This window comes from Tiliqua scincoides, chromosome 2 (genome assembly GCF_035046505.1).
Source record: "Tiliqua scincoides isolate rTilSci1 chromosome 2, rTilSci1.hap2, whole genome shotgun sequence".
Lineage (NCBI taxonomy): Eukaryota > Metazoa > Chordata > Lepidosauria > Squamata > Scincidae > Tiliqua > Tiliqua scincoides.
In genome coordinates this window covers 246,455,451-246,483,304 of record NC_089822.1, presented here as the reverse complement: position 1 = coordinate 246,483,304, position 27,854 = coordinate 246,455,451, and the positions used below count along the sequence as shown (strand labels likewise).

General features: G+C 46.5%; 1 protein-coding gene and 1 long non-coding RNA gene across 3 annotated transcripts; one reads left to right on the top strand and one right to left on the bottom strand.

The window, feature by feature from the left end:
- Positions 1 to 344: 344 nt before the first annotated feature.
- On the top strand, positions 345 to 22,382 carry SLC25A20 (solute carrier family 25 member 20). Its single transcript, XM_066613640.1, has 9 exons — positions 345 to 599; positions 4,843 to 4,935; positions 10,193 to 10,320; positions 12,625 to 12,715; positions 15,597 to 15,714; positions 16,203 to 16,275; positions 16,940 to 17,049; positions 18,661 to 18,785; positions 20,999 to 22,382. The coding sequence occupies exons 1-9, from the start codon at positions 483 to 485 to the stop codon at positions 21,059 to 21,061; spliced, it is 918 nt and encodes a 305-aa protein (XP_066469737.1). The 5' UTR covers positions 345 to 482; the 3' UTR covers positions 21,062 to 22,382.
- Positions 19,366 to 27,637, bottom strand: LOC136639447 (uncharacterized). 2 transcript variants are annotated; one of them, XR_010793681.1, is made up of 4 exons: positions 27,490 to 27,637; positions 26,056 to 26,138; positions 24,804 to 24,917; positions 19,366 to 21,088 (listed from the first exon to the last, which is right to left on the bottom strand). It is a non-coding gene; the product is annotated as an uncharacterized lncRNA (long non-coding RNA). The 2 variants fall into 2 exon arrangements; XR_010793680.1 differs by lacking the exon at positions 26,056 to 26,138.
- Positions 27,638 to 27,854: the final 217 nt, after the last annotated feature.

The window sequence follows — 27,854 nt, the reverse complement described above, 5'->3', positions numbered from 1 at the left end:
GCCTCACTAAACTCAGTGAGATGGACACCCGAGAGTAAGCCTTAATGAACTCAGGGGGACTTACACCTGAGAGTAAAGGGAGAGTAAGCCTCACTGAACAAGGGGACAGACACCTGAGAGGAGACCTACCAAGGGTTTCAGTGCAAGGGTGCAAAGCTAAGCTCAGGTAGTAAGGAAGGAGCCATTCCATCCAATGCACTCAGTGCTTGGTGGCATAAAAAGGGTTAACAAGGCTTCTGCTGCGGGGGTGCTTGCATTCCTGGACGCTCTTTCCGCAACTCTATGGTCAATCAAGGAGAATAGCCCAGCCTCGGCCTCTCTAGGCACCTGGGAGGGCCTCTCTGTGCCCTCCCTGCCTAGACTGATAGGGAAGGCGAAAGGAGGGGAAAGGTCGCTGCAACCGGCTGGGCGGGAGGCAGCCGACGGCAGCTCGAGACGGGACTGGACGGGACGGGACTGGACGGTGTCGCCTCGGAATAACCATGGCGGAGCAGAAGAGGCCTGCCCAGGCGCCCATCAGCCCCGTGAAGAACTTCTTCGCGGGCGGCTTCGGTGGCGTCTGTCTGGTCTTCGTGGGGCACCCGCTGGACACCATCAAGGTGAGGGAAGAGCAGAGCGGGGGGGACTACAAGGCCCGGTGTGCACCGCGCGAGAACGTCTGGGGAGAGAGACCAGAAAGGGTTTGGTGAACTACCACTCCCGTCATGCACCGCGAAGAGCGCCCCCTCCCTTAACAGCCCCGAAGGGGGGTCCGGCGCGAAAGCGTTCCAGGCGGCTTCGTGCCTGGGGAGAGCCCTGGAGATCCAACTCCCGGCATGCTCTGCGAAAGGGCGCGAATCTGAAAAGAATTTGAACTGCCGCGCCTGGCCTGTTCTACGGAGCCCCTCGCAGGCACAGAGGGCCACAATGTTGAGCTGCCCTCTCCCCTTTCCCTCCTCTACTCAGTGCCTGGAGGCATGGAGCACTCCTTCTCTGCTCACCCTCGTTATCACCCCCATGGTGCAGCTGAGGCTGAGTGGGAACTGCCTGAGCCTCACTCAGAGTGCCCAAGCTCCCTCTTCCACAAGTGGTTAATGGGCCCTCTGGCCACCTTAGTCCTCTGCACATTAACCTGGAGGGGAGCGCCCACCTAGCCTCAGCTGCAACATGGGGGGGGAATAAGCAGGGGGAGCTGCCCCTGCCCCAATTCCCTCTCCCACAGAGTAGGGAAAGGCAGAGGAGGCCCTCTGCCCCCTCTGTGACTGACCACCCTAGTCCTCTGCACATTGACTTGGAAGGAAGCACCAGTGTGGCTGGCCTCAGGCAGCTCCCACCCAACCTCAGCTGCAACATGGGGGGGAATAAGCAGGGGGAGCTGCCCCTGCCCCAATTCCCTCTCCCACAGAGTAGGGAAAGGCAGAGGAGGCCCTCTGCCCCCACTGTGACTGACCACCCTAGTCTCTGCACATTGACTTGGAAGGAAGCACCAGTGTGACTGGCCTCAGGCAGCTCCCACCCAACCTCAGCTGCAACATGGGGGGGGGGAATAAGCAGGGGGAGGTGCCCCTGCCCCAATTCCCTCTCCCACAGAGTGGGGAAAGGGATAGGGGGCCCTCTGCCCCCTCTGTGACTGACCACCCTAGTCCTCTGCACACTGACCTGGAAGGAAGCACCAGTGGGCTGGCCTCAGGCAGCTCCCACCCAGCCTCAGCTGCAACATGGGGGGGAATAAGCAGGGGGAGGTGCCCCTGCCCCTGCCCCAATTCCCTCTCCCACAGAGTGGGGAAAGGGATAGGGGGCTCTCTGCCCCCTCTGTGACTGACCACCCTAGTCCTCTGCACACTGACCTGGAAGGAAGCACCAGTGTAGCTAGCCTCAGGCAGATTCCACACAGCCTCAGCTGCAACATGGGGGGGATAAGCAGGGGGAGCTGCCCCTGCCCCAATTCCCTCTCCCACAGAGTGGGGAAAGGGATGGGGGCCCTCTCCCCCCTCTGTGACTGACCACCCTAGTCCTCTGCACACTGACCTGGAAGGAAGCACCAGTGTGGCTGGCCTCAGGCAGCTCCCACCCAGCCTCAGCTGCAGTTTGGCAGGATAATCATCAGGGTGACCAGATACAAAGGGAAAGACACACAGTGCCTACTAACCATTGTATAGAAGAGGGAATTGGGGCAGGTGCAGCTCAACATGGAATGGTTTGAAAAGCTGCACCTGCCCAAATTCTTCTGTACAATGCATAAAGGTATAGGGGGCACTCTGTCCCCATCTGTGTATGGTCACCCTACTCATAGGTGCAATATCAACATCATGTTGTGGTCTTCCAAAGCATGTGTTGAAATGTTACAAGATGCTCTTGCCAATTATGACACTTTCTAAAATTCATAAAAAGTGATGGAATATTGATGGAACAGCGTTAGAGATGATCTATATTGTGCTGGTAAGTGCTGGCCCTTTTGGTAATAAATATTCTAAGGAGCGAACAAAATCGTCCACATGCACACCTCTACCCCTGTCCTATTTTAATTCAACACCTGTAAGCAATTTAGCTTGTCTTTGCTTGTTCATTATCATCAAAGCCTAGGGTTGGTGCAAGAGTGTAAATGCTTGAGTCACAAACTAATGTTGCAATCTGTAAAACACCATAGTCAGAATTCTGCACCATCTTCACAGATTAAATTCTCCTCCTCCAGCCTCCTCCCTCTTAGTTGAATCACCACCAAATTGTGGTTCATCTGGAAGATGCTTGAGATTAGACTTGAGTGAATCCTTATGGGAAAGTACTCCAGACTGCAGGACAGTTGCAAGGAATGCCTTTCTTTGACCCATCAGCATCTTGGCTTGTGTATCAGGAGGAAGCAGTGAGATGGGTGATATTATGGTAACTCTTTCACGTAAATCCTGCCTTCTTTACAAATATCTATAGTCAAAGTGCTGTACAGCTAGACTGTGCTCCTTCTTCCCAGAGAGCACTACCTCCCTCTAAGGAGGAAGAGAAGAAGAAAAACACATAGCAAAATATTGTAAACTTCTCTCATCCTATGGAATAGAGCAGAATATAAATTGAAATAATAATAATTGTGAGTTGCCCTGGTGGCCCCTGTAGGAGCAAGTGGGTGCTTGTTGAATTTAAGTTAACTTTGGCATGGAATTTTTATTTATTTCGTTTGCACAGAGGTGCGCAAACCTGCCATTCACTAGTTATGACACACAGTGTTCTGTCCTCTCACAGTTTTTGTACCTGAAAACCATTTCATTCTGGTTTCTGAAAGCTCCTGGTTTTCAATGCATAGTTCAACTTCATTAGATGGGTTGAAAGTGTGTGTTTGCTGGGAGAGAAAAAAACAAAATGATCTTTGCCCTTGTACCATCCTACCTGTTAATCATTAGACTTAGGAGGTAATAGCAGTCTGTATTCAATGGGCAGATATTAAAAGGAATTACCAGTAAGGAACTTGCCCTTTGTCAACTTGGACATTTATAATAGCAACTGTGTTAAGAACATGATCAGGAATTCTTGCACCCAAGAACTCCAACAAATAAAGGTGTTACATTTTGTCCCAGCCAAAGAGATTAGGAGAGATCTATCAGTCTTGCTTGCCTATCATTACCATATCAGGCAGATGTCATGGGTGTCTGAAGCATCCTAATGGGTTGGGCTAATGCCAGGATAGAAATGAATGAAGCTGCTTTCTACCAAGTCGGACCGTCAGTCCTTCTAGCTCAGGGTTATCTATGCTGACCTTTAGTGGCGCTCTAGGTTTTTTCCTCTCCCAGTCCTACCTGGAAATGCCAAGAATTGAACCTGAGACCGTCATAATGCAAAGCATATTCCTTACCACTGAGCTTCAGCCATGGCCTATACAGCCTTATAAGCCTTATAATTAAGGGTATAACTTGGATATTTTTTCAACTAAACTTTTTCTGGTGTACTCAAGTCAATTGACTTTTTAATTATTGTCAGGGCTTGCCATTTCATTTATGAGTAATTTTATTAGAAAACTGGCAAAGTACAGAGGGAGGTGTGCTACTTCTAAAAATAAGTTGTACTGGGCACCATGTCAGATCATGGGTAGCCCCTGTCTCCCCTCAGCTACAAACTGGTGCCAGTTCTGATTTATTTGTGTCATTGCAGTGACTATTTAAGCACACTTCCCTTCTGCTCCAGGGCTGGCTCCAGGATCTTGTGAGCTGCAGACAGGAGACGTGCAGTGCAGACTTGCCCCTCTTGCCCCGTTTTTTTCCCAGTCTCCTCTGCTCAGCTCCAAGATGTGTCTGGATTGTCCATCTCCCAGTTCGAAAGCCATCTTGCCATAGTCTTGCTCTTGTGCTTTTTAATAGCCACTTGCTCAGCAGGAGTGAGTATTATTTTTGGAACATGGTGGTAACCAATGCCTGCACATCAAACCATTGTGCAAGGCACAAGGGCAGGGACAGACCAAAAAGTTGGCAGCTTCACTAGGGCAGGACTCTGCTTTTTCTTCTGTAAGGATCCCAGGCTGGGTAAGATCAGGTTTGAGTTTTGAAAGATCTACCCACAGCTACCCTTGACAGAGGGAGGCTGCTACTTTATTATGTCTTCCTCAGCCTTATCATGAAACAGTTGTCTGGATGCTGTCAATAAGAAGCAACTTGATGAATTCTCTGCCTCTGTCCCTGCCAGTACTCACTTCCCCAGTTGGGGGTGGATGGGTTGGGAAAGAAGATGCTTGTAAGGGGAGAAGAAGGGAGGAAGTGTATACGATGGTAGAAGCTGCAGGTGTGACTAGTCATCTCTGCCCGAAACTGATTTCATAACAAGACAGGCCAAATAATAAGATTACTTTTTTATTTCTGACATTGTCTTTACCTTTTTGTTTTGCAGGTTAGACTCCAGACTCAACCAAAACCTTTGCCAGGGCAGTCTGCATTCTACTCTGGGACCTTTGACTGTTTTAGAAAGACTCTTGTTCAAGAGGTATTATGTCAATTTACTTATTGTGCTTGCCAGAAATATCACTTGCTCAGAGGGCTGGTCCATCCATGAAGCCAGCTGATGGTTGGCAATCCATGATTGCCTCAGGCAGCAGATTGGTGAGGGGTGCCATCTGTGGCTGCCTACTTGCCTCCACTCCTCCTCCTCCGGATTGGAAAAGGAAGAAGACAGAGAGGAAGAGGAAATGTGGAAGGGAGGAGAGTGCTGAACTAGAACACTAGAGGGTGGGAGGAGTAGAGGCTGGCACATCATCAAGTAAGAGTGGCAGTACTAGGCATGTCATTTCAGGTGTCTTGGGCTGGCCTTGCTTACCCACATACCAAGTATAATAAAACACGTGGGAATGATGCGTCCACTGAGAGACTTGACTTGTTCTTAAGTTATCAATTCAGGTGGCTCAAGCTCAAGTCTCCTTGGAAGGAACATCACTAGCTATGAAGGAAACATCATTGTCGTAGTTCAGAAAGACTTGCTTCAACATGTTGGAATATTTGTATCTGACATTCAAGAGAGAGAATTGTGTGGGTCTCTGGAATCCGTGTGATATCTAGAATATTAACATTGGAATAATAGCTGTGTTCTTTATAATAGTAATAAATAGTAATGTAATAATAATAGTAATGTGTGCTGCAGTTCCTGTAGTCCAGGGCTGATAAAATGCAGTTCATCTGTTAAGAGTTCCAGAGTAGGCTATAGTTCAGTGGAATCAAAGCTGCCTTTACTGAATTGGTTTATCTCAGTCAGTATCATCAATTGGCAGTGGCTCTGCAAGGTTTCAGATGGAAATTTTTCTCTGCTGTACCTGGAGTGCTGGGGATTGAACCTGGGAGCTTGTGCATGAAAAGCAGATGCTTTTCCTCTGAGCCAAGGCCCTTCCTCTATGGTAGCCTTATGTTCCTTCATCTACTAGCCCAGGTAGAGCTTGGAAACAACCCTGTTTAAAATGCCAATGGACTGACTTCACAGCTTTCTGTCTTCTTGTTTGTTTGCAAATGTAGCATTTGCAAAAGCTCATAACTTGCCTGAGTCTGTCTGTCGCTCCTAAAAGCATTTGGCTGTCATGGAATGAAACCATCCCAGATTTCTTCATAAGAACATAAGAACAGCCCCACTGGATCAGGCCATAGGCCCATCTAGTCCAGCTTCTTGTATCTCACAGCGGCCCACCAAATGCCCCAGGGAGCACACCAGATAACAAGAGACCTCATCCTGGTGCCCTCCCCTACATCTGGCATTCTGACTTAACCCATTTCTAAAATCAGGAGGTTGCGCATACACATCATGGCTTGTACCCCATAATGGATTTTTCCTCCAGAAACTTGTCCAATCCCCTTTTAAAGGCGTCTAGGCTAGACGCCAGCACCACATCCTGTGGCAAGGAGTTCCACAGACCGACCACACGCTGAGTAAAGAAATATTTTCTTTTGTCTGTCCTAACCCGCCCAACACTCAATTTTAGTGGATGTCCCCTGGTTCTGGTATTATGTGAGAGTGTAAAGAGCATCTCCCTATCCACTCTGTCCATTCCCTGCATAATTTTGTATGTCTCAATCATGTCCCCCCTCTAGCGTCTCTTTTCTAGGCTGAAGAGGCCCAAACGCCGTAGCCTTTCCTCATAAGGAAGGTGCCCCAGCCCCGTAATCATCTTAGTCGCTCTCTTTTGCACCTTTTCCATTTCCGCTATGTCTTTTTGGAGACGCGGCGACCAGAACTGGACACAATACTCCAGGTGTGACCTTACCATCGATTTGTACAACGGCATTATAATACTAGCCGTTTTGTTCTCAATACCCTTCCTAATGATCCCAAGCATAGAATTGGCCTTCTTCACTGCCGCCGCACATTGGGTCGACACTTTCATCGACCTGTCCACCACCACCCCAAGATCTCTCTCCTGATCTGTCACAGACAGCTCAGAACCCATCAGCCTATATCTAAAGTTTTGATTTTTTGCCCCAATGTGCATGACTTTACACTTACTGACATTGAAGTGCATCTGCCATTTTGCTGCCCATTCTGCCAGTCTGGAGAGATCCTTCTGGAGCTCCTCACAATCACTTCTGGTCTTTACCACTCGGAAAAGTTTGGTGTCGTCTGCAAACTTAGCCACTTCACTGCTCAACCCTGTCTCCAGGTCATTTATGAAGAGGTTGAAAAGCACCGGTCCCAGGACAGATCCTTGGGGCACACCGCTTTTCACCTCTCTCCATTGTGAAAATTGCCCATTGACACCCACTCTCTGCTTCCTGGCCTCCAACCAGTTCTCAATCCACAAGAGGACCTGTCCTCTAATTCCCTGACTGTGGAGTTTTTTCAGTAGCCTTTGGTGAGGGACCGTGTCAAACGCCTTCTGAAAGTCCAGATATATAATGTCCACGGGTTCTCCCGCATCCACATGCCTGTTGACCTTTTCAAAGAATTCTATAAGGTTTGTGAGGCAAGACTTACCCTTACAGAAGCCATGCTGACTCTCCCTCAGCAAGGCCTGTTCGTCTATGTGTTTTGAGATCCTATCTTTGATGAGGCATTCCACCATCTTACCCGGTATGGATGTTAGGCTGACCGGCCTATAGTTTCCCGGGTCCCCCCTCTTTCCCTTTTTAAAGAGAGGTGTGACATTTGCTATCCTCCAATCTTCTGGCACCGTGGCTGTTTTGAGGGACAAGTTGCATACCTTAGTCAAGAGATCTGCAACTTCATTCTTCAATTCCTTAATAACTCTTGGGTGGATGCCATCAGGGCCCGGTGACTTATTGGTCTTTAATTTATCAATGAGGTCTGAAACATCTTCTCTTTTAACCTCTATCTGACTTAACTCCTCGGTTAGGAGGAGCCATTCGGGCAGCGGTATCTGCCCGAGGTCTTCTGCCGTGAAGACAGATGCAAAGAACTCATTTAATTTCTCTGCCATCTCTAAGTCTCCTTTTATCTCCCCTTTCCCTCCCTCACCATCCAGAGGGCCAACCGCTTCTCTGGCGGGTTTCCTGCTTCTAACATATTTGAAGAAGCTTTTATTATTCCCCTTAATGTTGCCGGCCATGCGTTCCTCATAGTCTCTCTTGGCCTCCCATATCACCTTACATTTCTTTTGCCACAGTTTATGTTCCTTTTTATTCTCCTCATTAGGGCAAGACTTCCATTTACAGAAGGAAGCTTCCTTGCCCTTCATAGCCTCTCTAACTTGGCTGGTTAGCCATGCGGGCACCCTCCTGGATTTAGTGGAACCCTTCTTTCTTTGCGGTATACACCTCTGCTGGGTCTCTATCACTGTTGTTTTAAGCAGCCTCCATGCACTCTGGAGAGATTGGACTCTTTTTACCCTCCCTTTCAACCTCCTTCTAACCAGCCTCCTCATTTGAGGGAAGTCCGCCCGTCGGAAGTCAAGGGTTTTTGTTAGAGATTTGCCTGGTATTCTTCCCCCAACGTGCACGTCAAAACAGATCACAGCATGATCACTGTTCCCCAATGGCTCAGTAACGTTTACATCTCTAACCAGGTCCTGCGTACTGCACAACATTAAATCCAGAGTCACCTGTCCTCTGGTGGGCTCCGTGACTAGCTGATCTAAGCCACAGTCATTTAGCACGTCAAGAAATCCGGTTTCCTTATCGTGACCAGAACACAAATTGACCCAGTCAATATGAGGATAATTGAAGTCCCCCATGATTACAACCCTGTCCCTCCTTGACACCTCCCTGATCTGTTTCCTCATTTCAAGGTCCCCATCCGATTTCTGGTCTGGAGGACGATAGCATGCCCCCAGTATTACATCGCTGCACAAGCCTGGTAATTTAACCCACAGAGTTAACCCACTCTGGGAGTGGGAGTTTAACCCACTCCACAGTGGAGTCGGACCCACCTTCAATCTCTACTTTGCTGGATTCTATCCCTTCCTTAACATAAACGGCCACCCCACCTCCAACACGCCCCTGCCTGTCCCTCCTGTAGAGTTTATAGCCCGGGATTGCGATATCCCACTGATTCTCCGCATTCCACCAGGTTTCCGTTATGCCCACTATGTCAATATTTTCCCTTGTCACCAGACATTCCAGTTCTCCCACCTTTGCTCGTAGACTTCGGGCATTCGCATAAAAGCATTTATACACGGAATGCCCCAGGATGGGCTGCTTATTTGCTCCTTTGTCCCCGCATCCTCTCATTGTGCCAAACCATCTATCACATCCCATCACCCTACCTTTCCCAATTTCTTCTCCTACCCTGCCTTTGTCTTGTTGTTCTCTAACCTCCCCATCCTCATCCCATAGGGATGAGGAGTCCTGAACAGGATGCCCCTCGGCTCCTGTCGGCCTTCCCCCAGGGATCAGTTTAAAAGCTGCTCTGCCACCTTTTTAATGTTATGCGCCAGCAGTCTGGTTCCATTCTGGTTCAAATGGAGCCCGTCCCTCTTGTACAGTCCCCGCTTGTCCCAAAACGTTCCCCAGTGCCTAACGAATCTAAACCCCTCCTCCCTACACCACCGTCTCATCCACGCATTGAGACCCCTGATCTCCGCCTGCCTAGCTGGCCCTGTGCGTGGAACAGGTAGCACTTCAGAGAACGCTACCTTTGAGGTCCTGGCTTTCAGCTTCCTGCCTAAAAGCCTAAATTTGGCCTCCAGGACCTCCCAGCTACACTTGCCCACGTCGTTGGTGCCGACATGCACTACAGCCGCTACCTCTTCCCCAGCACTGTCTACTAGCCTGTCTAGACGAGAAGTGATGTCCGCAACCTTCGCACCAGGCAGGCAAGTCACCATGTGGTCCTCACATCCGTCGCAAACCCCCCTCTCTATGTTTCTAATAATCAAATCCCCCACTACAAGAAGCCCCCGACCCCCCTCCCGCCGAGGAGTATCCCGAGTGCGCTCGGATATGGGCCCATCCCCTGGAGAAGGGATCCCCCCTAGGGGATTGTTTCCCTCCTCTCCAGGATGACGTCCTCCAGTCCCGAGACTTCCCACCCGGGCAGCCGAGGAGCTGCACGCCTGAGGTTGGGACGAAGCCTGATCGTCCCCGGAAGTCTCCCCACAGTCCTCCTCTGGCTGCCTGCGCTTCTCCAGGTCAGCCACCAAGGCTTCAAGGGAGCGGACGCGTTCCCTGAGACCCTGGAGCTTCATAGTGATCCAGCTGCTGCTGTGACTGTCTTGTACAGTGTCTGTCTTTGATACCCAATGATGAACTTGCATCCTGTGTGAAGTGATGCAGAAAGTCAAGTAATCTGCTGACTTGCTGTCTTGCAGGGAGTCCGAGGCTTGTATAAGGGGATGGCAGCTCCGATTGTTGGGGTGACCCCCATGTTTGCGGTGTGTTTCTTTGGATTTGGCCTGGGCAAGAAACTTCAGCAGAGGACCCCTGACGACATTCTGACGTAAGTTGATGAGTCATTCAGACCTTTCAGGAATGTGTTCTTGAGGCTTCCAGCCTGTTGCTGTGTTTAAAATTACACATTTTGATACAGCAGCCAAGTGGCTGTAAATAGCATTCTTTTTAGCACAATGAACAAATCTGGTGAGTTTTCAGGCTCCTGGAAGCGTGGGACTGATTGCACTACTAAAAACAGACACTGTGTGGGCTGTTGCTGTGCAGTTCTCTCCCCAGACAAACGGATGTCTCTTTTGGAAGGAGTATACTTTAAATGAATATGGTATATAAGTTACATAATGACAGACACGTAACACTTCCTCTTGATGGTAAGCCTGAGCACATAAGTCACATCAATACTCCAAGGCAACTGTTCTATTCTGCAGAGCCCACACTCGTAATGTGCATGACTCGTCCTTCCCACTATGTACTCATCTGCACTGAACACCCTCCATTCCCCACATAGCTAAGGACATCTAGGACTTTAGGATTACCTGATTTTTGTCTAAGGCTCTAATCCTAAACATACTTGGGTGTAAAGCTTCTGGCAGAAATTGCTGTAGCTTAGTCATAGAGTACCTGCTTTCCATGTAGAAGGTCCCAAGTTCAAAATTGGCCATCTCCAGGTAGTTCTTTTGCACTAGAACAGGAAATGTGTTTGTAAGAAGTATAAATGCTACAGTCCCAAGCTGCTGCTGATGTTGGCCTGGGGACAATTTCATAACTGTTAACCGGCCTTGGTCAAAACCACAGTTTGGTTGCCTCTCTCCCCATCCCCCCCCCCACACCATATGCTGGAGTAGGAGGGAATAGTATGAGTCTTGGCAGTACTCGGGAGAAGCGTTCAGGGTGCCTCTGCCAAGTGAGGCCAGTGCTCACTCAGTGTAACTCCCAGCAACCATCTTCCCTTCCTGGCAGCCATCTTCTGTGCCTATCAACCATCTTCTATATGTCTCCTATCCCCTGGGAACTGTCCTTTCCCACTGGACTGTTCCCATGAGAAGTTGAGAATATGAATTCAAAACAATGGCCTCAGCAGCTGCAGCTGCCCGGTGTTATGAGAATGGGATACGGATGCATTCCTGCATGTTTACCTCAGAAGCTCAAGGCTCCATTTATTCTTCACATGTATCCACTTAGCTGCACCTGCTTGATAGCTCTTCTCCCAAATGATGGGAACATGTCTTGTTGTGCCACAAAGAAGTAAACACTTAAGTCTGTATAAGCTCCTGTGTTCAGCCATTGCTTTGCTCCTGGACCTTCCTGACAATGCTGGAGATGCCCATGTAAGTCCTACCTGGAGATGCTGTAAGACTTATGCCTGGAGCTACTCTTGTAAATTAGCTTATTTACAGCTGATGCTCTTAGCTTTAGGCAAATAAAGCTCTTTTACGACAAGACTTGACTTGCTTCTTCCTCAGATCCAAAAGAACTTCCAGCTCACAGCGAGAGCTAGGGTCCAGAATACTGACTAAAGAGGACACTAACCCACTCGCCACAATGAGGGTGGCAACCAGACTTATGAAAGCCTTCCTAGCAAGTTCTGTCATAGGACACTTGCCCTCTTTAGTTTCTTATACGATGGTTGAGAAAATGAATACAGGTCCAACCTTGTTATACATGGATTTTTTGTACACGGATTTGACTCAACATGAATGGCCACTGCAAATGAGAAGGAATGTGCTGATCCCTGAAGAAGGGGGAAAAAATCCATCCCTTTAAAATCACAGTTTTAAAAAACTGCTTTTCTTACTGTTGTAGAGAGACAGTCATGCAAACAACTACAGGTATAATTATCCATGAATTTTTCACTGGTGGAAAAATCCCTCCCTGCCTCCCGCCCCGCTCCTGCAAGGACTTACTGCAGCTCAAACTCTCCTAGAGAGTTTGAGAACTGCGGCTCAACATGATATGGGCCCTTTAAATTAAAGGAAAAAAGTCATTTAACAATAGCCTCATTAATGAGAGAGGGCAGTCGGCTGACAATCCATCAATCATTCTCTCTCCAGGCACTTAGAATGGCTTTACTCCAAGGCAGCGCTCCCTCCCTTCCCCCTGAGCAAGTAAAAGAAAGAGAATCACTTTGCTCTGGGTGAAGGGAGGGGTCACTGGCTCAGAGTGAAGCCTTTCTAAGCTCCTGGACAATTGATGAACTGTATGCTTAATGACTCTGTCTTGCATCACAATGGTAAGCAAGGCTGTTTTAAAATCGCCTAGCAAAGGGACTTTGTTTTTTAAATGCATATACTTTAATGCAATTTTTGCCATCCAGGTAAATTCTCAGAATTAATGTCCTTTCTTCACTCTGCAGATATCCTCAACTCTTTGCTGCAGGCATGTTATCTGGGGTGTTCACCACTGCAATCATGGCTCCAGGAGAGAGAATCAAGTGCCTTCTACAGGTAAGAGAGGCCTGAGGATCACATCCATCCTCTATTCCAGGAAGTATCAAATTCCTTGAGTTCAAATTCACTGTGTGTCCTCCACCACCATTCAACTATAGGTCAGCAGAATACCATGTAAGCAATAGTCTTAACTAGTCAAAGTGCCTGGAGACTGTGCCCATTAATCACTTAACCACCATCTTCTCATTCTCACCAGCCATGTTTTCTTATGCATGCTGCTCGTTGATGGCTGGTGCAGTGGCAATTAGAAACATAGGAGAAAGTGGTTGAACTAACTGACCAGAAGCTTGGGGAAACAATTGTAGCCTTCAGATTACCTATTGAGGATATATGGAGTTTCTCTCAATAGCATATTCTCTCTGTGCTAATGTTAGAACAGCACTCTCCTAGTAGGGCTGAAGGTCCTGATAACCATATGCATAGGACCTTTTCTAAATACTCAGTGTAAAGTCCTGACTGACACTAATCCATAAATCTCATCTTGATCCTCAGATTTTAACTTTGGCCTGTGGCTTTTCAGCTTAAAGTAGTGACTTACCTGCTTGATCTCTGTGGCTTCCCTCTACTTCAGTGGGACAAGGTCAGGTCTTTTATAACCCTATTAGAAGTATAAAAGAGGTTGTAAAGCTTACGTTGGAATGAGCTATAGCAGTAGTTCCCAAACTTTTGAACACCAGGATCTACTTTTTAAAATGACACTCTTTCAAGACAGGATCTACTTTTTAAAATGACACTAGGTGGGTTCACTTAAAATGAACCCACCTAGCTTTACAAGACTTTTAAAGAGCTTAGAAAGAAATATTTTATTATTATTATTATTATTAACTTTATTTTTACCCCGGCTTTCTCCCCGGAGGGACTCAAGGCGGCTTTTTATTTATTCATTTACAAGTAACCTTTTTTTATTTGCAAAAAATCTCAATCCATTTCTTGTAATGAGGCAACCTTAATGAATAGCCTCAAGGCATGAGAGCTTAGTTACCTTCTCCTGCCTCCACTATCTATCATTGACTTACTCGGACAAGAACACACCAGAAAAAAGATTCTCAAACATTTATCTCCCTATATTTACACAAGCTTTCAAACTGCAGTAGCTTAGCCCCTTGCAAACTGCAGGAGCTCAGCTCTTTGCAGGGCAGTTAGCAGCTATCTAATTTTTGAATAGCCTGAGGGCTTAAGGAAATTAGTTATCTCATGTTCCCATCCCCTAAGTCTGCCTGTACTAGCAGACCCTAGGAAAGGACCCAGTCAAAGGCTTGCAGTACATCACTCCCTCTCCCTTCTGTGGCCACCAAGTTGTTTTGTCTCCAGCCCTTCCTATCACAGTTCTGTAGAGCCCAGTCTGTAGGCTAGTATAGTTCCCATCCACTTCTGCCTTCCAGAGGAAATGTACCCCTGGGTTGGGGGGGAAGGGACAGAGTTCCCTCCAAGCACATGGAAAGAAGTGAACTCCAGGAATCATTCCTTGAGCTTTCATAGGCCTTGAGTCTCAACACCCCAATGAAAGAGCCACCAGAAGATAACACCCCCTTTTTCCAGATATTTTAAAATCTTGATTATCTGATTCACTGTTCCCCAGATAAACACGGTGCTTATTTGTTTGCAATATAACCTACATCATGAGTGTTTCCAAGGCCAATTCACTAATAGCTTATTGCACTTAGTTGTGTTTATACAAATCATTTGCTTCAACATTGCTTTTACCAGGGCTTGCTGAAGTGGATATGGAGGTTAGAAGTCCATCAATAGCAGTTAGAGAGCTGGAAAGGGGTGGAAGTAGGAAGAGAAACTGGCAGTTTTTATTTCTACCATTTTAGTATATTGTCACCCACTGACATCCTATGGGCTGATGTTTCACAGACTACTTGTGATGAATGATTGAGGCTTAGACCCTAGCCATTTGTTGTTGTTAATATTATTATATAATTATAATAAGATGACTATTTACATGCTGCTTTTCAACAAAAAAAAGTTCACAAATTGAGTTGGCAAAACTGGTTTAGCATAGTTATTTAATAGGGGGAGTTTCCCCTGCCGCAAAGGGAGTCACAGTTGTTAAAAAGACAGAAGAGAGACACCAGCAGATAGCCATTGGAAATGGTACTGTGGGGGATGCATATGGTACTGCTGGGATGCATAGGGACAACTGCTACCTTTCTTGCTAAAGAGAAGAGAACCACCACTTAAAAGGTGCTTCTCAGTTAACAGGCATATGTTGAGATTTACATTTACAGTACATTCCTAAAGTGCGCTTGAGCCAGTGTGACTGTCCCCGTGCTGGCTCAGATTATCATAAACATGTCATAAGGCACATTTGCATTTACTTGCGAGTCAGTTGGGCCAGTGCGACGGCCCACGCCAGCCCGGCAGCTGGCACCCACGCAGCCCGGCAGCCCAATGCTGGCCGGCACAGGTACAGGTAAGGTTCTGCAGGTGGTGTGGGGGCTGGGAGAGGGTGGCGGGAAGGCATTTTGGAGGTGGGGAAGGGGTGTTTCTGGATGATGGAAGGAGGAACAGGGGAGGATCAGTCCTGGGAGGGGGTGGGATTGGCGGTGGTAGAGCAGGCTACATCCAAACCCCATTCCTAGGCTAGGCAGCCCTACATGGGGCTTTTCAGATTTGCGCTGTGATATACCTGGCGTGGATCCAAGAAACCCCATAGAGGTGGCTGTGGCATTACCTGAGGTAAGGGAAAATATATCCCTTGCCCCAAGGAGACCTCCAGCTGCCTCCTGAGCTGCATTTAATACAGCACAGGCCATGCAGCTAGGCTGTGCCAGCACAACTTAGGATTGGGCTGTTAGATTGAGAAAAACGTGATGTTCAAGCATTCATAGACATTGTTGTTGGTGAGAAAATCATTCTTTCAATCACCTAGATCCAGGCAGCTTCAGGTGAAATTAAATATGGGGGCCCCTTGGACTGCGCCAAACAGCTATATCGTGAAGCTGGAATTCGAGGCGTATACAAAGGAACGGTGCTGACCCTCATGAGAGGTAATGGCTGGAAAAGTACAGCAGCTGTGTGAAAGAGCTGGAACAGAATGGTTCCTTGTCCTTTTTCTACTCACCAAAGAGGATTCTCTTTCTAGCTTGTTTTTATGCCATCTGGCCCTATCCTTGTATCAGTCAGGCCCACTTTGACAACTTCTTCAGAGCCATGCAGGATTGGACCAAAAGTCCATCAAGTTCAGCATTCTGTTACCTGCTGGATGTCCCAAGGAAGACTGCAAGCTGAGCATGAACACAGTGTTTCTCACCCCACCTGTTCCCACTAGTATTCCAGAGTATACTGCCTCTGATTATGGACACTCCTTATTTTAACTGCAAGACGCAGTGCAATTTTTTGTGGCATTTTCCGAATTCTGCTTATGGTAACCTGGCAGAACTTGCCTTCCCTCCCTGCAGAGTTTTGGGGTTTGACTTGCGACTGTCCCCAGCAGAGCCTCTGCTTTCTCTGAGTCTGCCTCTGTTTACCTGACCAGATGTTCCAGCCAGCGGGATGTACTTCATGACCTATGAGTGGCTCAAAAATGTTTTGACACCTCAAGGGCAGAGGTAAGTAGAACACTAAGTTTCCCAAAAGTACATTTTAGAAATCCTTCCTTCTGTGGAGCAACACCACCTTCTTCTTATTTTATGAAATTGTACAAAAAAGTCCAAATAATAATACTTGGCATTTGTGTAGCATATTTCAGGCAGTAGCATTCGGGGGGGGGCACAGCGCTAAGTTTTGCAGCCGCTTCAATGCGCCATGTAAGCACCCCCTCCCCCTTGCTTTCAGAGCCATTCCGGGCAGTGAGAGCAAGGCGGTGGGTCTTTTTTCCTTCCTCCCAAATGGTTTTCTGTGTTCACTTCATCTCCTATGGTATTTTCAAAGAATTTCCTATGAAGAACAAATCCTGACACTGCAGTAAACAAAAATGTTGCAATAGTATGAAGTTTTTTGTGACAATACACAGAGCAAAATGTCAATTTTCTTGGCACAGAATACAGTATGAAGGGGGAAGAAGTATTATGGGGCACATAGAGGCAGGGGCAGAAGCACAAGTCTGTAATAATGGGGCAGAATAATAAGGGGCAGAATAATAAGGGGTAGAATAAGTCTGTAATATTGTAGTCTTATTGCACCTCTTTTTTGGTCCCAGAATGTTTTTATCTTCACAGATGGAATTTTAGAATGCTTCTCTCTCCTTTTCTCTCTCTTGCATGTTCTTGGCAGCGTAAGTGACCTCAGCGTTCCCAGGATTCTTTTTGCAGGTGGCATGGCAGGGATCTTCAACTGGGCTGTTGGGATTCCTCCAGATGTGTTGAAATCACGCTACCAGACGGGTGAGTCAGGTGCTACTCACTGTACAGTCTTAGGCATGTCCACTTAGAAGTAAGTCCCATTGTGCTCAACAGGGCTGATTCCCAGACAGATATGCAACCTAATCAAAGATTATGCAGGGCAGGAGTTGTCCTGAAGGTGGGCTTGGGGGAGGTGACTTTACTGTCTTTTTAGTAGTTTTTCTTTCATTCTTGACCTAGGCAGGTCTCATGCCAAGTGCTTAATATGTTCTCTGTCATACTTGTTCTCAGTGGGGGATCTCTAAAACAAGGTTTAGAACTGAACGGGAGCAGTGATGGCTCAATATCTGCAAGCCTCTTGTGTGATTCATTGCTAATTTATCATTATATAATTAGAGAAAGCATTAAGGTGTGATTAAAGCATATGATAGTGTCTTTCCTTCCCCAGTCCCACCATATTCTTCATAGAAGGCCAAGAATGAGTTCTTTCAGGCTCTACTTGCCCTGCCATCTCCAGGCACTCCTGGGCAGCAGTCCGTGGCAGGCATTGGTTTAATCTGGCTCTGGATGGGACATTCATGCTGGATGTCTTTTGCTGTGTATTGACTTTCTATCCCATTGTGGCCACTGAGTTGCTAGTGCAGAACAAATTCTCATTGTCTTTTTTCTCTTCTTGTTACAGCATTACTGTAGCAACTCTGGACACCTTGGGAATGGGAGCTGAAATGGGCTATAATCCCCATTTTGCAGTCTCCTTATATTGCAGCTGCCTCTCTAGAAAGGCCTGTCCACAGCTGCTGGTCTGGTCAGCTGTGATGAATATCAATTGCCTTCAGACAACAAATCAGGAAGCTTTTGTAGACTGAATTGCCTCTTTCTGGCCATTGCTATGCTTCTAATCCTGTACTGAGTCAAGATTCACCTTTTGCATAAGAAAGCCACTGCTTTAAAAAGGAATGTAACTGTCCCTCTTCATCCTAGCAGAGTAGCAGTGTGTGTGTGTGTGTGTGTGTGTGTGTGTGTGTGTGTGTGTGTGTGTGTGTGTGTGTGTTGCGGGCTTGAATTTTTCTGGGTTTATTTGCAAGGCTGGTTGGGCTTCATCATTTCAACCCTTTCCCGGGTTCTGGTTAAGCCTTTTGGATAAATTAAAAAAGATTCTGCCTACACATACTTGTTGAGTCACAGGGTACCTTGAACAATAGGACTGGGAAGTGACTTCGGCTGGTGGCATGGACAGTTTCCAGGAGCCTTCATTTAAGATACGACTCTCTTTCTTTCCTCTCGTTCAGTTTTCTTCAGACCCAGCTGAGCCATCCTAGCCTCCCCTTGACCTTTCTCTTTTTGGGGGCAGAGCCCTCATTCTCTTACTAGTATTCTCTTACTGCTTTGATGTAGACTGTGAGTACTCAAAATAAGGATAATGTCATTTGTAGCATGGCCTGTCCAGGGCTTAGGACATTGTTGGCACTACAGATATGTGTAAAACCGCCACCCACTGTGACAGTGGGGCTGCAGGAGAGAGGGAGAGTGACTGCTGGGGGGAGACAGGCAGTGCAAGCTTGGCTTCCCTGTGTTGGGGGTCTTCATGGTTAGAGCTTGTGACATGGCTATATCTTAAGATATGTGTTTTGCTATATGTGTTTTGCTCAATAGCTCCCCCAGGAAAGTATCCAAATGGATTCAGAGACGTTTTGAGAGAACTTCTTCGAGAGGAGGGAGTGATGTCTCTGTACAAGGGGTTCACCGCCGTCATGATCCGGGCCTTTCCTGCCAATGCAGTAAGTGAAGTGAAGCTTTTAGCTGGATTCTGAGGACTTAAACGTTGAGAGAGGTGGAATCTTGCAGCACCATTTGTTGTACAAAGGGGCGACTAGACACAGCCACAGCTTGTTGATCCACTTCCAACCTGGACAGATCTAGCTACACAAATCAGACCAGTGTGTACTGCACAGTGATGTCATTAGGGTTTGTTTCACCCAATGTGAGAGGCCAGCATGTCACCCCCATGATGGATGTCTTCCCATGCAGTGGGTGGGGCAATGTCCACTGACTTTTGGCTTTGACTTTTGATAGAATAGAGATATTTCAAGAAGATTTGTTTCATTGCGTTATGCATGGAATTATGCATCAAATGATATATAACATGATGGTATTATTCGAAAACACCAAAGTTTTAAAAATTTTGACCAGTAGTGGTGTCACCCTTTCTGTGCATGTCACCCGGTGCAGCCTGCACCCCCTGCACTGCCTAATGATGTCAATGGTACTACAAGAAGCATGCCAAGCCACATGCTCCAGAGGAAGGGGTGTCAGAGCTGCACATTCCTCTGGAGCATATGGCTTGGCATGCTTGCTTGCGCTGTCTGAGTTGATTGGCTGCAGCTCTTCAGAGAGTCAGGCAGGGGCCTGTCAAAGCTCGACCTGGAGATGCTAAGGATTGAACCTGGGAGCTTCTGCATGCAAAGCAGCTGCTGTATCACTGAGTTCTGGTTAGAGGTGTTTGTTTTCAGTAAGATAGGTTTACAGCTTCACTGAACGCCATAGGCTTACTTCTGAGTAAGGTAAATAACACTGTTTTCAAACATCTCTAGTTATGGTCCTTCCTCTAAAGATGTGGCCTGTGTGTCCCTGGAGGCATAGGCTTGTCTAGAATTGAATCACACCTAAAGTGAGAACCACATCCCTAGACCAGGGACATGTGGTCATTAGAGACAGGGGAGGCAGAACCTCACCTGCCCCTGCCCCCCTCCCCTACAAAAGGACCCTACAAGTAAAAAAAAAAAAGTCTGACACAGAGGCTGGAAGGCCTTTTAAAGGTACTTTCAGGTTTGTTTTTTTTAAACTAGAAGTTTCTGTGGGACTATAGAGGCTGTGTGGCCTCTCTGGCTCTCAGAAGGCTTTCTGGAGCTTCTCAAGGGCCTTTTAAAGGTACTGGTTTTTCTGAAAAATTGGAAGTATCTTTAAAAGGCCTTCCGGAGGCCTGCCTTCTGGAGGCCTTAGAAGGCCTTCCAAAGGCAGGAGAGGCCACAGGCAGCCCATCGGCTCTCAGAACACTTCCAGCCAGAGGGGTCGCAGCTGGAGGTGACCCAGAAGCGACGTCACTTACAGGTCACAGAGCACCATGATTGTGGTTCACTGGCACAAAAGGTCACGGTGCAGCCCTGCCCTAAACTAACAATGGGAGCAATCTAACCAAGCCGAATACTACACAAGAGGAATTCTTAACCACATGTTTGAGCCCTCAGATGTGGCAATCATAACCTGAACAAGAGCACAGCTCATTCCCCAAGTCATCCCAAGGAAAATCCAAATGGAGGTATAAGTCTGTTCTGCTCAACAGTGTGGCAGTTTCCTGATGCTCCAGCAGAGAAGAGATAGTGAGCTGATTCCATTTTGTTAGTTTCCAAACCCCTCCCTCAGTTCTTCGTCTTGATCTTGATGAGACTATTTATGATTGGACTTGTGCCTCTTTTTGGGGTTGCAGCTTCTTGATCTGTGCGAGAAAATGCTGTGGCTCAGTATCCTTTCCCCACCATAACGCTTAAGATGTTTTTGATTTTTGTTGAGTCAGTTGCCCTGGAAAAATTTTTTGGAGGGCAAGATGCAAATTATTAATAAATAAAAACATGACTTCTGATGCATGGGAGAAATGGAAGGACATTCCACTTGCATGTTTAAAAAATGCCCTGGTATTATTTCCTTGAAGGAGATAGACACTGGCTTGCCTAGGGCCATCTAGACAGTCCAGAACTGAAAGCAGAACCCAAATCTCAGGGGTCCAGAACTTAATACACTAGCCAGTGGGCCAAAAGTTAGCCTGAGTTGACTCTGGTTGTCATTGCTCTCCATTAAAGATCAGCAAAAGGGCAGCTAACGAATCTTTCTAGTTTGAAATACTGTTCCCACAATTGTGGTGGCCTCCAGTGGGGATATTTAGTCCTGTGGTCTATGTGGTCGTTTGACACCTGTGCTTTCTTGCCTCTTCTTCTAGGCCTGTTTCCTTGGCTTTGAAGTTGCCATGAAGTTTCTTAACTGGATGGTACCAAGTCTGTGAGGACCATGGGGTGTGTTCCAAAGGGATCTTAAGGACAGGAGGAAGAACACGGCTGTATTAGAGGAATACCGTGGAATGATGAAATGAAATAAGCTATAGAAATGACTAGTTTTCTAAAAATCCCCTTTGCCTTACTCACACCCTCTGGGTGGTGCTATGTTGCCATTTGGAATCTTGAGCCAAAACTTCTCCCCTTGAGAGTTCAAGAGGAGTTCAAGACATGCACCTGCCTTCCAAACCCAAAGTTACCATAGTGGTATTGCTGCTAACGATATTGTTGTTGTTATTAATGGGCAGCAACTTTTGTGCGTTTGTGGTTTTTCCCCCCCATTTTCCTCCTTTGGAAATAAAGGAGAGAAGTTTTAATTTTTTTTTCCTTTCTATTTTAGAAAAGTGACACATTGTTGACCGTTGTATAAAATGAACTCGGGATGCGATGGAACTAGCCATCGTGCATGTAATTCTCAGGATCGAAACCACTTAACTGCACGCGCAGATCTAAGAAGATTATTTTGTCTTGGTTTACAAATACTAGACCTGCTATGCATGTTCCTCTGTGCGTGCCATTGAAATGAATGGGCATTGCACGGGGGTACAAAGAACATTTATGCTCCTGTGCAAGTCCTATTCATTTTAGTGGAGCCTGCCCAAGACAAATGCAGGATGCCAACCATTCAACTCCATTTGTTACCTGGAAGGCAACAGCATTTCTGTGCTGCTTTGAGCTAGTGCATGTAAAACCAAATAGTAAGGGCTGGAAAGATCAGAACTACAAAGAAGTGAGAACTCTGGAGCTATTGAACATAGATGGCTATGAAGACTTCATCAAGGCTCATGGACCTTGTATGGTTGAAACAGCAGACAGATGTAATCCACAGGTTTCTTTGTGGCTCCAAATAATGCATGGTTGAAATGAGATGCCTTTCCCCCCTTTCTCTAAACGCTTCCTCCATTTGTTACTTTCTGCTAGCTGCAACTTCACAAGTGCCACACAACCTCAAAGCTCAATTAAGCTGCCAGAATATTAATTCTGGCATCGGTGGTGCCTACTTCTATATAATGAAGATTTCAAAGTGAGGTGGGCAGTTTTAAAGATTGCTTCTAAAGCTGAAGAGACCTGAAAAAAATAACTGACTTCAGTGTGATTCTGTTTTCATTGCAGCTCTGCCTCCGGAAGACTTTATTTCATCAATCTTTTTGTTTTTTGAGGGGCAAATTGAATGTGCAGGCAATAGAGGCAGGGCTGTTATCGATCTGTAAAACGTTTCACTAGGATAAAATTACCCTCTTTTCCAGGACTCAATAAATTTGCTAATTCTCAGCTATAATGTGTCCTTGTTTGCTTTGCATTTTGGAAGAACTAGGAACACAACAGAAATGAACTTCTTTTGGATAGGGTTGTATCCCAAATTCCATTGAAATGTGTGAAACTCAAGTTACTGAAGTTGGGCCTCTTCAGCCTAGAAAAGAGACGCCTGAGGGGGGACATGATTGAGACATACAAAATTATGCAGGGGATGGACAGAGTGGATAGGGAGATGCTCTTTACACTCTCACATAACACCAGAACCAGGGGACATCCACTAAAATTGAGTGTTGGGCGGGTTAGAACAGACAAAAGAAAATATTTCTTTACTCAGCGTGTGGTCGGTCTGTGGAACTCCTTGCCACAGAATGTGGTGCTGGCGTCTACCCTAGACGCCTTTAAAAGGGGATTGGACAAGTTTCTGGAGGAAAAATCCATTACGGGGTACAAGCCATGATGTGTATGCGCAACCTCCTGATTTTAGAAATGGGCTATGTCAGAAGGCCAGATGCAAGGGAGGGCACCAGGATGAGGTCTCTTGTTATCTGGTGTGCTCCCTGGGGCATTTGGTGGGCCACTGTGAGATACAGGAAGCTGGACTAGATGGGCCTATGGCCTGATCCAGTGGGGCTGTTATGTTCTTATGTTCTTACTGTTCAATCCTATGAGCCATTTATGGCAGCAGAACTCCTGTTTCACAGCCATATGCGACGCAGTTGCATTGCAAATTGCACACCACTGTCACACACTGCAGGACCACTGGCTCAAATGTCCAGAGGTCTCATGGACGGACCAGAACCACCCAGACACTGTTGGCGCAGGTAGGTTGGTGGCATGAGCAGTCCAGGGAGGTTTGGGGCAGGGAGGGGGTGGTTCAGGGAGTGGTGGATTCCAGTAGAGCAGTGTGTGCCAAGAAGCTAGCTCCCAGGCTAGCCTTGCCTGACATGCTCCCTAACTCTCTGAACTTGGGCCAACTACATATCTAGCATAGGTTCAAGGAGACCCATAGTGACAAGTGAGCTGATCTGGAGGTAAGTAGAAAAGTTTTTTACTCCTCACTGTCTCATCCAAACCACCACCACCCATGCTCTGTTGGCACAGCTGCATGCCAAGGATTGGTGGGGGATAGGTTTGGGCTGTTACTCACAACCAACTTGAGTCAGGTACAACTCATGGAGACCAGGTATATGTGTCTTTAAAAATAACATCAGAATGGACAGGGCTTGTTTTAAATGGGGAAAAAACTAAGCTTAGAGGAACGTGAATACTATACAGTACTAGATTTTTCAGGAAACTACAGAAGATGGAGTACCTTGATTTCTCCTATATAGATTCACATTTATTGCTATCTGTGAGGGTCTTTTGTTGGATCTATATCTTTAATGTTTAGGTCCTCTGGGAATGGAAGCCTCCTTTGAGGCATTTGGAAACATTTCTTTGTCCAGTGTGTAATTAATCTGTGGAACTCCTTGCCACAGGATGCGGTGATGGTGTCTGGCCTAGATGCCTTTAAAAGGGGATTGGACAGATTTCTGGAGGAAAAATCCATCACAGGTTACAAGCCATGAAGGGTATATGCCATCTGGTTTTAGAAGTAGACTACCTCAGAATGCCAGATGCAAGGGAGGGTACCACGATGCAGGCCTCTTGTTGTCTTGTGTGCTCACTGAGGCATGTGATGGGCCACTGAGATACAGGGAGCTGGACTAGATGGGCCTTTGGCCTGATCCAGTGGGACTCTTCTTATATTCTTATTTGGATTTTGCTTCTGGTTCACCCAGGTTATTGTTTTAATCTCTCTCCTTTCTGCCAGAGTAGAAGAGTGACACACAAAATTGCCTATGAATTTATGAAATTCTAATGGCTGGCTTTAAAATTGCGTGGTTTTATGCTTATGGCCTCATCTTGTAAAACATTAATACGATTCATCATGATGCCTGACACGGGTATATTAAGAGGATAGTAATTCTCTCTCTTCAAAGCATTGCCTTCTCTTGTGGTATGTTACATCATTCACTGCTTAGGTCACCTGGATAAATGTTAGCAATCCTCTGTGTGTGTTTCAGAAAGGGGCATGGAGAGGAGGCCAGTTGCTTTGCAAATGTTAGGAGCTGGTTTTTTTTGCCACAAAGATTCTATTTCTTCACCATTTTGGTGCCTCTTCTCTCTTCCTTTTCTTCAATGTCACTTTTTAAATGCAGCAACCAGTACTGTATCTAGTATTCTAAATGGGCCATGCAGTATAGAATACTGAAATGGCATGAGGTTTGGGTGACTACCTTATATGCACTTTCTCTGGGAGCAAGCTCCATTGAACACAATGGGACTTTCACCTGAATAGACATGCATAGGATTGCACTGTTGGTGTTCTAGTTTCTTTCCCCTCCCTCACAGTGGAATTTGCCTTTTTTCCCCACTGCCACTACCCACACTGACCTGATGGTTTCAGAGCGTTTTCCGTCACGGCTCCAGCCACCAATAGGCTCCATCAGTATACGTGTGGTGCTATCAAGATGCTAGCTTCCGAAAGAGCCCCAAGCAATCCAAGTTCTGGAACAGACAAGTGAAATATACCGCCAAGAAAAGAAGATGTAAATTAGTCAACTCTGCATAATGTGCTCCAAGTCCAACATGAGTTTCTTGATAGCAGATTATGTAGTGCTGAATTATGGCCTTTGCTGTAAATATCAAAAGGGCGCCTTCTGTCACTTAGTTCATTGCTTGGCTTTTGCTATCACAGTATGAGCAAGTATTTATAAAACATCTGATTTAATTAAAATAACCCATTATTGGTTTTATTACAAATGAGTTTATTTCATGCACCTATGGGGGGAAACAGGAAACATCAAATATATTGCCAGTTGTACACACTGACAATAACTGGTTTGTATTAACAACTTACTATTCATCAAGTTTGTATTAATAATCAATAACTGGGCAGAACCCGTGGTCTAGTGGGGCAGGAGGTGTGGTCTGGTGGTCGAGCTGAAGGTTGCCTAATGAATGCTAAGCAGAAGTGGTCCCGGTTGAATTCTAGATGACAAAGCTGTCGTGAGAGGACAGAGCCAGGAGGAGTCACTGTTGTGACCTGTGACTGCAAGAGGGTGACAGTGCCCTCATGATGCAAGGTGAGATGACCATACTGAAGGATTCCATCTGGAAGTGAAGGGGTCTACCAGTTGCTTGTAGAATAATTATTGTAAAGGCTCATGTGTAAAAATGAATTGAACCTCCTTGAGTCTGTAAGACTCTCACAATGTGTTGTGAAAGGCGATATACAAATGCTGTAATTTTTTATTAATTTTTATTTATTGGTATCTGCTAATAAGGTCCTATATCTGTTAGTAGAACCTTTAGTACTTATTGAAGTCATTAATCTGTTAGGTATCTTGGACTGCTGAAGTGACTACTCTGACCCTCTCTCCTAATGTCCAATAGAAATTCCTGAGTTTTTGTTTTTGTCTTCCTTCACTGGAATCAGTGACCAAGATATTACATATCTGCCATTAATTTTCTTTCCACAAGTAAGCATGCTGGAATTATAGTTTATATCTACCAGCCAAAATGTTTGCTTTCACAATAGAAAACCAGAGACTGGTGACGGCAAAAAGAAAAATGCAAAGCCACATTAATTCATTAAATAAAATCTCAGCCCTTCAAAGCAATAAGATGATGCAGATTTTCCTACCATAGAGATGGCAATGATGAGGGGATGCTGCACTTGTTTGATTTCTTCCTATCGTGTATATGTTGAAAGATTCGGCTTCTCTGCTGGAAGAAAATGGTGGCAACCCTCATATTTTTGCCAGAGGAAGAGCAAGTGCTACTGGAGGGCAAGGTCTTATTTTGCTTTTTGCACCATCAACAGTTTCTTCCTGCAGACTGACAGGCAGGATTAAAATAAGATACTGTCTTCAGCCTTTCCAGCTTGCTATCCTGGATCTGCACAACCCGAGGAACAGAATTCTTCCCCCACATCTGGGTTTTGGCTCACATGTTCCAAGGAGCCAAAAATCTATTGTGATGCATCTTTGTGGGAGACAGCTGCTGTAAATGAGAGAAGCTGTTTGAGGAGCCCTAGAATAACTGGCTGGTCACCTAGTCACATCTCCTCAGCATTTAGGTTTCATTATAAGCACCCTAGACTAACTGGTGTCATTCAGTCAGTCACTGAGGGTGGTATTGAACATACTGTGCATAACTAGGTCAGTAAAACAGATAGGCCTGTTCTTTCCATGTACGTGCACATCAGAATGTTCACCATTCCTAGGTAATATGTTTTTCCTAGCTCCAGAGCCTGAGAAGGCTTTTAATGGCACAGAAGGGAATCCCCCAAAATGTGCCTTTGCTTATCCTTGAGAAATATTTGGGGGCAAATATTTCTCCATGATTGGTGAAGATAAATTTGGGGGTAAGTTTCTCTTCTTTGTCATTAACTACAGCGAATCTCTCTCACTCACTCTCAGCGCAATCCTAACCTACTCTGGACAGGCAGGCCAACTGGCCTGCACTGTATCTAGTCCAGGTTAGGTGCAGACTGGGGCACAACTCTTGTGTCTTTATGTTCCCTTACCCAAGTAATGTCCCAGCCAGCCCTATGGGGCTAATCGGATTTGAGCCAGTAAAATTGCTGGTGCAAATCCAAGCAGCCAGTGTAAGGCCCCATTCTTACCTTAGCCTCTGAGCGGCCCGCTTGGAGGCAGGCTGTGCAGCATGGCCTTTCCCAGTTTGAAGAGACACTTTGCCGAGGCAAAGAGGCAAAGAAGGAAGGTCCACAGCCCGGGAGACAGACCAGGGACAGACTGCACTTTCTCCCAGTGTGGAAGGGATTGTCACTCCCGAATCGGCCTTTTCAGCCACACTAGACGCTGTGCCAGCACCACCATTCAGAGCGTGATACCATAGTCTTTCGAGACCAAAGGTTGCCAACAAGTGTAAGGCCAATCGGGCCAGGGACAGGGGTTGGGATCCAGCCTAAGTGCTGGATCTTAGTCCCACCCCCCTCCCCAGGCTGTTCTGCCCACCAGCCCGCCCTCCCCATGCCCGAGGGTGTCCCCATTCCAACCTACCCCCACCCTCCCCAAACCCCATTGCCAGATTAGGGAGATCAGTGTGAACCTACCTGGTTGTGTCGGTGTGGAGGCTAGATCTGGCCTCCATGGGCAGGCGCACATCCTTGCACTGGCCCAACTGACACACAAGGAGGCACAAACGTCCCTTGCGCCAACCCAACAAGCGCCCAGGATTATGCTCTCTCTCACTCAATCACCCACCCTCTAAAGCAAAACTAAGATCTCATGCTTTTACAGACAAAAGCCAGGCTCTTTGCTCACTTCAAGTCTGTTCCATGTCTGATTGCATAGTTGCACCATGGTAACAAAACAAAATCCACAGGGAAGCCAAGGCAGGCTGCACAATGATATGATGCCCTTGACCGGGGCTGCATTCAGTTGAGTTCAGACCTGCTGGGATTTTTGTGTCCTGTGT